General features: G+C 29.2%; 2 protein-coding genes across 9 annotated transcripts in view; one reads left to right on the forward strand and one right to left on the reverse strand.

Moving 5' to 3' along the window:
- Positions 1 to 9,074, forward strand: LOC105836832. Of its 4 annotated transcripts, none has more exons than XR_004963393.1 (5): positions 1 to 5,131; positions 5,211 to 6,600; positions 6,679 to 6,750; positions 7,092 to 7,210; positions 8,425 to 9,074. XR_004963393.1 is itself a non-coding variant. In XM_012681134.3 (2 exons), exons 1-2 carry the CDS (start codon positions 7,312 to 7,314, stop codon positions 8,827 to 8,829), a joined length of 543 nt encoding a protein of 180 aa, XP_012536588.1. In that variant the 5' UTR covers positions 7,219 to 7,311; the 3' UTR covers positions 8,830 to 9,074. The 4 variants fall into 4 exon arrangements, 1 of the variants encoding a protein (XP_012536588.1); XR_004963392.1 differs by having other exon boundaries at positions 1 to 2,448; positions 2,540 to 6,600; XR_004963391.1 differs by having other exon boundaries at positions 1 to 6,600.
- Positions 8,991 to 13,307, reverse strand: part of LOC105831629 (dedicator of cytokinesis protein 9) — a 23,503-nt gene continuing 19,186 nt past the window's right edge. For 3 of the 5 annotated variants that reach the window (XM_036287386.1, XM_036287388.1, XM_036287387.1), the window contains 2 exons: positions 11,712 to 12,003; positions 10,772 to 11,006 (listed from right to left, as the gene is read on the reverse strand). In XM_036287386.1, coding sequence (XP_036143279.1) covers positions 10,772 to 11,006; positions 11,712 to 12,003 — 527 coding nt within the window. Of the gene's footprint in view, positions 11,007 to 11,711; positions 12,004 to 13,307 lie in introns of all 5 variants that reach the window. The other 2 variants (XM_036287389.1, XM_036287385.1) reach the window with 1 other exon arrangement.

Consider the following 13,307-nt stretch of genomic DNA (forward strand, 5'->3'; position numbering starts at 1 on the left):
AATACAATATATTATCGTTTTAATATTAAAAAAGTTTAATATTTGTTTTAAAGATGGGGTTATTTTTATCCAATATTTTTTTTTAACTTATGAAAATTATTATTAAATAACGAGAATATGCTTTTTTTATGTGCGTGTAATAGTTATACAGAAATTTCTCATACAAATAAATTGTCTGTTTAATGCTATGCATAACTTCATTTCATTATATTTTAAATTTTAAAAATAGATATTCTCAAAACAAAAATTTTTTTTTCATACTAATAAAGAAACAATGCCTATTTTTGTTCAATTAACACAAACATTATATGTGCAAAACACTTGCAAGAGAAAAGTTTAGTGGATTTGGGATTATTGTACTCACAGTATTTTGCACAGTAAATTTGCATACCTTAGGCGTTTTTATCATATCGCTTGAATGTGTACGATATATAGCTGATACCGTACCAAATTTAAGTAAGTCTTCGTCTTTTAATTCGTACCATTTAAGGCATTCTAGTATTTTCTGTGGAAAAAAGAAACACTAAATTATCTTCAAAACTGACATTTTGTCATATAAATTAAATAAAGCATTAGCTGTGTTAATATATAAAGATGTATAACGTCTTTTACATTATTGACTTGTGTCACATTAGACGAACATAAATCCAAAACGTAGGCTGAGTTCCGATCTTCAATTTTTATTTCAGCATGTACTTTTGATACTGTCTAAAAAAAGATTTAAAATGTTATAAACATCTTAATATTTAGCAACAAGTACATGTTTATTGGTTTTCTAATATATAAAAAGTATATACAAAAAAGTTGATCTAAAAAGATTTTCTGTGAAAAATCTTTTAGAAAGAACTTTAAATAATATTTAAGCTAAACCAAACATTTTTAACATTGTTTTACAATAAACACACGTGCAAACGATATTAGTGATAATCGTTTTGACAAAGGTCTATCTATGTTTAATCCGAACTATATAGATTTATTTTAATAATGCTGTAAATATATATTTGTTACACAGATATTATCTAAGTATATATATCAATTTATACCACGATCTTGTATTGATTAAAAATTTTCTTTATGTCTAATTTACAAAAACTATTATCAATAAATTTTTTTGTACATAAGAATTATGTTGGAACTTACCTCATCGTTGATAACAATGTCGCATTTAGGGTTTCTGCCAATTATACAAACTTCTTCCTTAATTGGATAGCTATTGGAATTAATGATTAATGTTTCCATCTAAATTTAAGGCACCTTTAGAGATCAACATTCTCAATGACAGTTAGTGTTAATTTAAGTGTTTATTTTAAGTAAATCTTGCTTGTGTTAAATAAATAATAAATGTATTTTAAGGCTATTCATCAGGGAAATGGTTTTTGCAACAATAACGTTAACTTAAAAGAAGAAAACCGAGAAAAATGAGAAACTGCTTTTTTTTTAGCATGAGAGCAAATTTTTCTGTATGTACTCTCGAGATAATTTAATATTTTAGTCTGTTACATACTGCCCGTATGTTGACAAATAAATTGAAATATATTAAGTAATTAAGATAAATATTACAATAAATTATAATTATCAAGTTATCAACAAAATATAATTAGTTGCAAGAATTAAATTACAATTGTAAATAAAAGGAAAAAAACGAAATGTTGCTAAAAATAAATAATTCTAATTTTGACAAAGCAACGAGTTATTTCTCAACATTCATGTGTAAATATTACAGCACCAAACATTGTAGTAATGTTACAGGAAGGTTACGATCTTACAAATGTCATTAAGAATGTTACTGCAATATTTCACTAACCTTACAATACAACTTAACATTGTAATATTGTCGGAAGGTTAATAAAATATTATTTTAATCTTAAGCGCAATTATATATTTTTTTTCTTATATTATTTTTTAATATGTACGTTTTCATATATTTTCATAATTTGTTATTTATTAAAAATTAAATTGGTAATACTTAAGGAAAGCTTACTGTTCTCCGAATTTGTTAAAACTTAATTATTATATAAATAATAACACAATATTATGTGTTTTTGTGCATAGAATCACAGTATAAATATACACAGTAGCGACATATTCTTTCATCTCAGACAAATATTTTGAAGCTTCTTTAACCCACTGTATTTGCCAAATACCTTACCCCTGTTGTTGCTCTATAACTCTATAAGGTCTTTAAGTATGGCAGCAAATGGCAACACTTAATTCCAGTACTATCAGTAAGGGTGATTGATTGGGAGATAAAAGGGAGAGTGGTGCATAGGACTACTGGTGAAGGACCACTATAAAAATCCTAACGCGCCAAGTTCGGGACCTCAATAGGTGGTGGGGAACTCCGAAGAGTACACCGGACTTGTTTCTAACGATACACATACGCAATATGCTTGAAAAGAGAGATTATGATATAGTAAGATTGGTTTCTCAACCAAGCAACCAAAAGATGTAATTATTTCTGCCGTTACGGACGCGCACACATATACACATATATGTATGTATTATGCGAAATACATGATACGTTTATTTTTATTTTCAGCGCCGGTGTATCGAAAATGATTCCTAGGATTGACTTGACAATTACACCTTTTAATCGGCATGTCTTTAGCTATCTTTTATCAGAGTTTGAGCCAATTTGTATGAAACCCATTTTTTTCCTACGAAAAATGGGTTTGCGGGGTCTTCTACAAATTATTTGATTTAAAATTAATGACTTCTGCAAAATTTTTCTCTATTGAATTCCGATTCTTACGAGCTTTGAAATAAGTTTTCTAAATAGTTTAAAACATGAAAATACTACAGATTTAGTTTATATGTATACCTGTAAATATATACATATATTTAAAAAAATAAGTTTTGGAAGGAATAAAACTATATTAAGAAAAACCAAAGCTGTAAAAGATCAGAGGCACGATAATATCAAATTTCATTGACGATGTTATTTTTGTATTTTTGACATTAAATTGAGTTCACAACAAACTATGAAATTTTTGTATACACTCGTTTTCTGTAGTTCCAGGTCTAAGCATTGCAATAGCGGTACACATATTTTTTAATGCATTATTTCAAAGCTGTTATGATAATTTGGCGTGTCTACCGTGTACAAACACGGTTTTTTTTGTAAGCTTCTATGAGACATAATACAGCTTTTCTTGTTCACTTTTTTCTTTTTGTTTCTGCGTTGTAGATATCATTAAATGAACAATACTTATTTGTCTTTACTTAAGAAACTACAGAAAACATAATAAAATAGTAATTATATAATAATATATATAATAAATATAATTTATTCAAAAATTCATTCAAAAAGATAATGCGTTTACGAAGCATTTCTATAGTTGTGACCCATCTTCATAAATTTGCATACAAATTTTAATGCGCGATTATTCGATGATTGTATAGCAAAATGATACTGAGAATCATAAAGTGCACCAAACTGTAATACATGGATAATAGCATTAAATCCATAAGTTTTTTGAAACTCCACAGCAATATTTTTAATTTTTATAATTCTTAATTTTAGCCCATTCTTCAAAAGAAAACCTATTTTTCTTTCTTTATCTAGTCTTTCGTTGAGAAATCGTATTCGTGGATATGACTGAAAATAGAAACCTACTTTTGGAGGTTTAGTTTTATCACATTTTGAATTTAAATTTTTCTTGTTACTTTTAAGAAGTCTAGTTAATATTTTTTCTTCATTTGGGCATATCTTTGTGTAATCATGATCGATTAATGGCGTATTCGAAAATATAAGTTTTCGCGTTAATAATTCAGCAGTCAGTGTAAATCCGTTTTCAGTTTGTCTTGCTCATAATTTGTAAAAAAATTATGAATATTATTATTGTTTGACTCAATATAAAAGGAATTTTGATTTCAGAAAAAATTAAGAAGTATCTTCAATATTTTTTTATTCATTTGGATTTTCGGGATTTAATTTGTTAACATCTACAAAAAATTATTTTTATTGACAAGTCCTCTCCACGCTTCATCACTCTTTAAATTAGAGTCCGTTCACCATGCGGATCCTCTCGCAATAAACTTATTGAATTAACATTTACATTTACAATTAGCTGATGTGATGAAAATTTTAATCCTTCATCTGCTGAACAGTATTTAATGTTGGTTTTCGTACTGAAGACGTTGACTCAATATCTGCTGAACATGGAAAGTGGTACAGATATTTGGGAAGAGAATTCTGAATATTAATCTGATAAACATGCTGCTGATGTTTTCAAAATGGATTTTGGTCTTTCGCTTAACATACATAAAGTTGTTGTGGATTTTTGTGAGTTTTGGAATTTTCCATTGTCTGTACATAAAGTTGCAGTGAGATCTTGTATGTTTTTTAATTTACTGTTGGATAAACATAAAGCTGATGTAGGTTCTTTTATAAAAGATCCTGAATTTTTGTCAAGTGAACATGAAGTTGGAATAACTTTTCGCGGAGCTGATTTTAATTCTTTAGTAGATGAATGTCAAGACTATATCAGATTTTTGCGATACTGGCTATATAATTCTTTTTTTTTCTGATGTAAATACAGATGTATCGGTTGTCTACCCATTTCATTGTCATCATATGTGATTATTTCACTGTCACTAATCATCTGTAATATCCTAACATCACCTGCAATAATTTCTCTTGTTTCATTAAAATTGTTAGTAGTTTTTTGCATAATTCATACACAGCCCATATTTACGTAAACATATAATATGTAACTACAAATGTATATAAACATACCCCTTGCCACACACACAAAATATAAAATATTAAAATAAAAAATTTTAATAGACAATTCTCTGTACGCTTAATCGCACATTTATTAATTTTTGTTCATTACCAGTAAAAGCGACTTGTCGGTTTTTTTTAACTTTTACTCGCAATAAACAGATTAATAAAATTAGAAAATGCACGGTATAATAGTCATTGAATATAACAGTCATTGAAAGAATAAACTTTTACAGAGCCTTTATATTTATTGCTATATTAGATCTTTTTAGATAATTTTTAACAAATTAAATCGCGATAACTTACTTTTGATAGGAATTTGCCGACGAGGGGTTACATCTAAATTGTTATCAATATTTTGCAAAGATCATGAAAACAAATAATGCTTTAACGATACATATTTTAGTAAGTAGTAAAGTTATTATTATTGAAAGAAACTGGAAAAAGAACACATTAATAAACTACTAACTTTTCGAATTTGTAGCTGGTATATTATTGAGTGTTGAAGTTTGCGGAGAAACGAGAGTTGATATGGAAGAAGAAGGAAGCATGGGTAGTAGTCGGTGTTAGAGAAGAAATATCGGACTCCGAAAATGAAGTTACATCATCTTTGTGTTGTTTAGATTTCTCATATATTTCACTTTCAATGACATTGTCTGGTGAACTCATAGTCCTGGAATAAATATATTTATTTATACATACAACTTTATATGGTTATACATATAACAATATACACAGTCTGTTCTTATTATGTTATTATTTTATATTTAAGTTTATTTTAAGTACAGATACAAAACATTTAATATTAAATTAGCATTAAATTTCAAATCACATTAGCATTTTAAGATAAGAAAAAAAATAAAAACGCTAAATTTAATTTTATGATGGAAATAGTATAACTAGATTTCAATCTGTTAACTAGCTTAGAGTGACTTAAATAACAGATTTTAATCTGTTAACTCTTCTAGATGTAAATGAGTTGAACATGAAACAAACTGTCTTTAATATATATTGTCTTTGACAAATTAATAAAAAAATATTCAAATTTTGAATAAAAAAACTTACTGTCGCGTTTTATAAATGTCGTTCAAGAAAGTCATAACATCATAAACCTGAACCTGAACCTGAACCTGAACTTCGATTTTTTTACATTAGCGGCGTCAACTGCCAATTCACTGGGAATGTAGCTTTTTTTCGAGCTTTTACATAATTATCTCGCAAGTATTTTCAGCAAGCTTTAGCCTCCTCTGAAGTAAGAGCTCGTAACAAATTATAATTGGTTCACAATGTGTAAAATATTCACATATGTATTTATAAATGTAAATATAGATATAGTACCTCCTAGAATGTTAGAAATTTCGACCCACAAAGCATTTTTATGCATATGCAGCTTGTCTTTTTGTATGTGATGGTCCTTAATCAGCGGCGATTTCATGGTGATATAATGGTAGTTCGAGGTTAGTGACGTGTGCGAGGTTAGCGTTGAATCGGTTTTTATTTTATTTATGCACAATGTGCATATTACATCGTGAAAGGAAATACTTTGCTTATTACATCGTGGAGGGAAATACGGCTGTTTAATTTGAAGATCAGATAAGTTACACAAAATTTCATTTTTAGAATAAGTATTCTGAGATAAGAGTAATACTTTGCGTTATGTTTTATTTTTAGTTATATTAAAGGAAAAAAAACTTCATTTGGACCGAAACTAGAATAGAAAATAAAAAAAGTGGGCGAGTGAGAAAAGGAAGATTATAAATATCAAAGCTCGGAATTTACAATGTGCCAGTGTATGCTGCTGTTAATAAGAAATTTACCAAGGTTCAAGATGGAATATCACTACAATCATGGTGAAAGAAAAACATATTTAAGTGGTAAGAATGAATTAAATGAGTAGAATAAAAAATAACGAATTATTTTTTTAATAAACAATAAATTTCATATGTTTGTAGGCGATGCTGGATCATCATACGGATAACAGACGGGGGGTTCCGGTTGCGTTCCTGAAAACAAGCGCATATAATGTAACTCCTTATATTTTTTAATCGGAATAAGTTTGAGGAGGTTTCGTTGGACCAGAATTTAGTAAACAGTCGAGAAACTAAGCGCTAGGCGTGAATCTCCTAGTTTCTCAGGCTGCTTAAACAGTAGCTTTACGATATATCGAATCTTGTTTATTACGTGAATGGGTGGTCTTAAAGTAGTTTTTCGCACTCTAAAGGCCTAAACACAATGCCAGGCAACAGGCAATAGGAACAGAAATAATGAAAGAGAAAAGATTTCTCTTTTTCTCTTTATTTCTTGTTTCTATTGCCTGTTGCCTAGCATTATGTTTAGGCTTTAACTCCTTTTTCATTTGTCATAGAGGCCCTGAAAATGGCCCTTAAGATGGCGGTACCAATAAGGAATCCTGTTCATCGAGCGCGACAGGCATAAAATTGAACATACCCAATAGAAATATTCCTGCACTCCGAATTTATTGAGGTATGTACGTAGTGAATGGTGTATGTATATAATGGTGTAAGTTTATGTGTGTGTGACCGTCATTTTGGGAGACGTAGCCCGTCTTTCTAGTTTGTCGTGACATGAGAGATGGAGAAGTCTCTTCACGTATATATGCAGCATTAATAACTGAAAAAATTATTTCTCATCAAACTGCGAAGGAGATTCTCAGTTTGTTTCAAGACATTAGGAAAGATCCTTATGTCTTGAGCAGCATGACTGTAAGTCGAACGAAACGCACAAAAGTTATCTCGAATGTTTTGACTCCTGTAGAGACGGAACGTGTAGTTCGTAACATTTAGAGAATAAAATTTTCTATTTTTATTGACGAAACGTCTGACATTACAAATAAAAAATGGATGACGTTTTTTGTTCGATATGTAGAGTGCGAAACTTTAGATCTTGTGTACAATTAGTAAAGTTAATTAACATTAATAACAAGAGATTTTAGTGCAACGAAATTATTTAATGCATTTCAATCTGTGATGAATGAACTTGAAATTTTATTTGTAAATATTCTTGCCCTGTCATGCAACAATTTATTTGTTATGACAGAAACAAAGTTGTTTTTTTAGAAAGAAATTAGAAAAAATATGCAAAAATTTATTAACATTTTCATGTCCTTGTCATTCAGCTGCATGTGTTCAAATACCTGATTTTTGTGATAAATTTTCGAGAAAATTTGCTAGTTATATTAATAGTCCGAAGCGTATAGCTATTTTCAATAAATTTTGTGATTCTTCCAATTCTACAAATCGCAAAATATTAAAAGTATGAGACAATGACTTACACATTATTCATATATTGAAAGACTTCTTGAATCTTGTGAGACAATAACATTTCCTCAATGAAATGATTGTATGCTTTTCCTTGATGACTTTTAGTTTTTCCGAAAAATGTATTGATATTTATTTTTTAATATATTTATATTTTTCAAATCCCACAGCACCATCTCTCAAAAAGCCATCTGAAAACTTTCTTGTGATGATTTTTATATTTTTTCTTTTTAAAATCACAGAATTTGAGTTAATTATTTTGCGAAACATCTTTAGACATTGAGCGTATGCAAACCGACCGGTTGTGGAAAGACAATTTTTGTAAAGTCTTTTCTTGGGCTTTTATGGCATATATCTAAAACGCGTTTTAGAAGAATTTTGTTTTATTACACGGAGTGACAAGACGCTTATCAATTACAGCGCGACGTGCAAGAAGGAGAAGCAAAGAAGACCACGAGGGGGTGGACCGTCGACCGCCATTATCGCTACTACAGACAATCACGATCAACCGGGACAGCATTGGAGGTCAATTTTTACACCAACGAGCAAGGAGCAGATACCTATTTCGAAAGCTACGGTTTGCCTTGGACTTCAGATTTTTTCGACGAAATTCTACTACATATGGATAGGATAGGATATCACATCTGCAAGAAATGTACTCTCAAACTTACACACAATACTGCTACGTATTTTTTTATATTTCACGTGTATAGTTTTAATTTCTTAATTTGTTTATCTGATTATAAGCATAATGACCAACTAATTGTACTAATTGTAAATTATTTTGTAAAATTCTGTCAATGGATAATTAATTACTTTCAATAAACTTGTCAATGTTTACACCTAAATTAATTACTCATAATTATATAATTATAATTATAAGCTATAATTATATTTAAATATTTATTAATATTTTTTAAATATGACTAAAGAAAATTAAAAATGCTATTGAAGAATTTTACAATAATTATAGGACACCTTGTATGTTACTTATAATTTTTTATTTTTTATATACATTTAAAACAGATTGATATATTCCACAAATTTCAGTTTATGTTTCGTGAATATCTGAAAAATTTCTAAGAAAATATTAAAAATATTGCAGATATATAATAATATAATTAAACAACTTTCTTTTAAGACTTTTATACTCTTGCATGTATTCAATTATGAGAAAATAAAATTTAAATAATTATTTTCAAGATGTTAAAAAATTATTATAGTTTATCATGTACGAATATTATAACATTTATTCTTAAAGCTGTTACTCATCTACAATATTCGCATCAATGCAAAAAAATCGATTATTTGTGAATTGCTTCGAAATAAATTTATGCACTCTCTCTCTCTCTCTCTCATTCTCTACTTATAATTTTATATCACACTTTCACAAATAATTATCAATATGTAACATCACTTGTGCGTATTCGCAAGGTATCAAAGTGGTCGGACTTGTTTTCCATCGTAGCCATTTAATACTACAGCTCCCCTTTTTCGTCTTTAAAATATATAAACAAACTTTCTTTTAATTCTCTATAAATTTCAATAATTGGCATAAAAGTTACTCAATCTATACGAGTTCATCTTTGTACTACTAATAGTGTGTATACATAAATTCACATAAAGCGATTTTTGGTGACGTTTGGTACATGTACCAAACTGTACCAAAACCAATAAGATAAAAGTCTGATACAGTTTGGTACGCTTTGGTACATGTGTACCAAACGATCGCCAAAAATCGCCTATAACTGCTGGATAAAATATTCGACGATCTATCATAGTATTAAAGGACCCTAATACTTTCCCTTTGATATTTCTAAAACAGCCGACTACACAGCACTTATACGCACGCAAGAAATTAAGCAAGATATGTACAAATATCAATCATTTTTACATAAAGTGTCTAAATACGTATTTCATAAATCATTTATACATATTTCAATACGCACCGAGTTTATTCATACATTTAATGCTTATAGATAAAGCGTAAATTTAGTGTGTCAATGATAAAAGCATTTGACCTCCCTGTTTGTTAAGCAATGTTAAATTACAGGAGATGTGATAAGAGATTTAATTAAAACAAGATAAAATATTAATCTTATGTGTCAGTTCGTCAAGTATTAAAAGAGCGATAGCTTTTTATTTCATTAAATTATTTTTGTTAATTAATTAGATTATAGTTTCCTTTTCCTTATTGATTAAAAGATAAGGATAAAAATCCTAATGATTATATACGACCATCATGAATATAAATGCCTTATGGGTTAATATCTATAGTGAAAGAACCGAGGTACCAGTACATTTTACTTTACGTCATAGATATATTATGTAATTGCCCTGGTATATAAACAAATTTATTCTACTAGTTAAATCGCAACTTACCGAACTATAACATCAACGGTCATTATGGTCTTAATAAGTAAAAGCGGTTCTCATTGGCTTTATTGACATTTTTTAATAATTACAAACCGACTATAATTTATTCTTACATACACCCTACGATCAAGATATTCGTAAACATCTCGTATAAGATATCTGGCAGTGGTCAGAAAGGCTTTTCCATTAGGCCAATGCAAAAGTTAACAAAAATTGATACATACACTTTATCATAAATTTGACATTAGTGACACGTCAATAAGGAGAATTTAAAAAGTAATATTTACGATATAAATATTTCGCAAACTTGGAAGAATCTTAGAATATTATGCTAAAAAAAGTGGTAAATAAATCTGAGATTTATTGGATAAATATTTCTAAAATTATTGACTTAGGCTGTACTGGTGTGATTGTTAGCACCGCTGATAGCGCTGAACAGAGCGGCGCTATTGCGTTTGAAACTTCCCACTTGCTCGTCTGGCCATATCGGCTCTCCAAACAAGGATGACAAACTCTGGCACAGTTTTTGATAATTCTCACGTAACACTTCCTGATATTCCTGTTGGTCCGGCGTGATCAATTTACTATTAATTTGTAAAGCTGTATAACATATCTTGACAAATTCCCTAAAATTGCAAAAACTCTTTATAGACAATTGCAATATTGTACGTATAAAAAGTTACGCAAAATCAGGGTTGAATAATTAAAAGATTAATAACCTTTAACCTTTCACTTAAGCCTTTGGCACAAGATACAATTTTTCTTGTTAGATCGCATACGAGGCGTCTTATTACGTGTTTTGATTGGCTCGAATGATTGTCACCAATCGTAAGCCAATGAAGATACGTAGTAAGACGCTTCTGTTTTTTTTCTTTATTTTAAAAAAGAAAACAACTCTGAAAAAAAGAGCAACTGCAAAAATTATCTCTGGTCCTATAATTTTAGAACTGAATTGTGTGCCAAATGATATTTTATGCTACATCAATCACAAAAATATTTACGTTGAACTGAGAATTGGTTATGAGATATGAGAAATAGTCAAAGTTCATTAACGCGTCAATTCATACGTTTTGAAACATAATTTCTTATCAGTCCAATAATTTAAAACTTGTATCCGAAAGTTGTTGGCTGCGACAACAAAAGAAAACAAACATGTAGGCTTGCTGGTTTTAAAGTTATGAGCAAATATTATTTTTGTTTGGACGTTTCAGATCCCATTACAGTCAGAGAGTTAATGACTTATAATTTATAAGTCACCAACTTTAACTTAATTTGAAAAAAATATTAATTTACCCAATCCTGATTTATCTTAATTAGAAGAGCTAATATACCTAAAGACATCCTTCAATTCTTCTACTTTGTCATCAGAATACTGTGGAGACAATGCAGGATCCAGAAACGCGGAGGCATAGGCTAAAGGACCAGCGTTTACCGTTACACAAATGCTACCTTGAAGACGTAACTGTAACTTCTTCACGTCTGTCGGTCCGATCAAGGCCACATCTTCTAATTCTTGAACACGTTGTCTCATCTCATCCAAAGCGACTTCAATAGGACTAAGCTCCACTATCCTCTTTTCAGCAATCCCAATACGCTTCTTGATGTACGGAAAAGCGTATTGTGCTGCGAGAAACATAATATTTTTTTTAGTTAATAAAATAAAATCTAGATAACACTGTTTTAAAAAAAACTAGAACGGGACTAGTCATTTTCTATCATTTGGATGTTTGAATCCGATTTCAAAATCACTCCATTAAAAAATTTGCAGTTAATTCGTAAAAAAAACTATTTTTTATGTACCTTGTAATAACTACGACATGCTGAAAGTTTTCTTTAAAAAAATTGTATTGTCAGAACTTTTCATCATCAAAAGGAATTTTTTGTGTTGAAACTATAATTATAATATTGGAGCTATGATAATAAGATGTTCATTAAATATGGAATCTTTGCGAAAAAACTTTAAAATTAGATCACTGATGATTACTAAATAATTTTACATAATCAACCATTTTTCTAAAATTAAAATCTTTTTTAAGTTGATGAATTCGAATCTGATGTCAAAACTGAATTCAAAATAGAATCATGAATAGAATATGACGAATGTCAAAATTTTAAAAATACCCAAATTTTTGCAAAGAATGAATAGAAGTCTTATAATACCGAATATGTATTAAAAAATTAAAGAAATTAGTCAATTTCGATAAAAATAATCTTTGAATTTTAGCAATAAATCATATATAGGGATTTACATATGCTATACATGACATACATATTTAATCATAACTTATTAACTGACAAAAAATTCCTTTTTAGAATTAAAAATATTATAATGACATTTAATTTTGATTGTAATAAAGTCTCTTCACACTGTTTATTATAGTTATAATAAAACACATAAAAATTTTACGGTTAAAATTCCTCAAAATTATGAACTGATTGAGCATCAAAAAAACTAGGAAATAAGTAGTCGATCACATTCTGGCATTTAAAAAAATATTTGTGCAACAAGTACAGCAATTGCGGACGCGCGTCTTGCTGGGCGGTCTTTTTTCGCCCGTGCTCGCCAGTATTTGGCGGTAGCTGAATGAATCGATTTTTTTTTTTTTAATTAATAACTCGTTAACTATTGCGAAATCACAAAAGAAACTTTTCTATTCAGTTTTGTCCGTTCTACCTTTATGCAAGCGCTATGTCGAAAATTTTGAAATCCTGTATATGTAACAAAAATATTTATAAAATTTAACTGTTTTAAATATACGTTACAATAAAACGAGAGAACACGAAACTGTTTCCATAACGTGTATGTACTTATTGCCGCACATGCGTAAAGCCATATATACGGCTTGCAACCTAGTTTAAATTGGAACACTGTTACCCATTCATGCGGGTAAATGCACTTGTTACACAATGAACTATTTAACTGTGTA

Source organism: Monomorium pharaonis, chromosome 5 (assembly GCF_013373865.1).
Source record: "Monomorium pharaonis isolate MP-MQ-018 chromosome 5, ASM1337386v2, whole genome shotgun sequence".
NCBI lineage: Eukaryota > Metazoa > Arthropoda > Insecta > Hymenoptera > Formicidae > Monomorium > Monomorium pharaonis.

Excerpts from the sequence above, each read along its gene's own strand:
- LOC105836832 (XM_012681134.3), top strand. The coding sequence starts at position 7,312 with ATGAGAGATGGAGAAGTCTCTTCACGTATATATGCAGCATTAATAACT. Across the intron at positions 7,450-8,424 it reads ATGTCTTGAGCAGCATGACT|CGCGACGTGCAAGAAGGAGA; the intron begins GTAAGTCGAACG and ends TATCAATTACAG.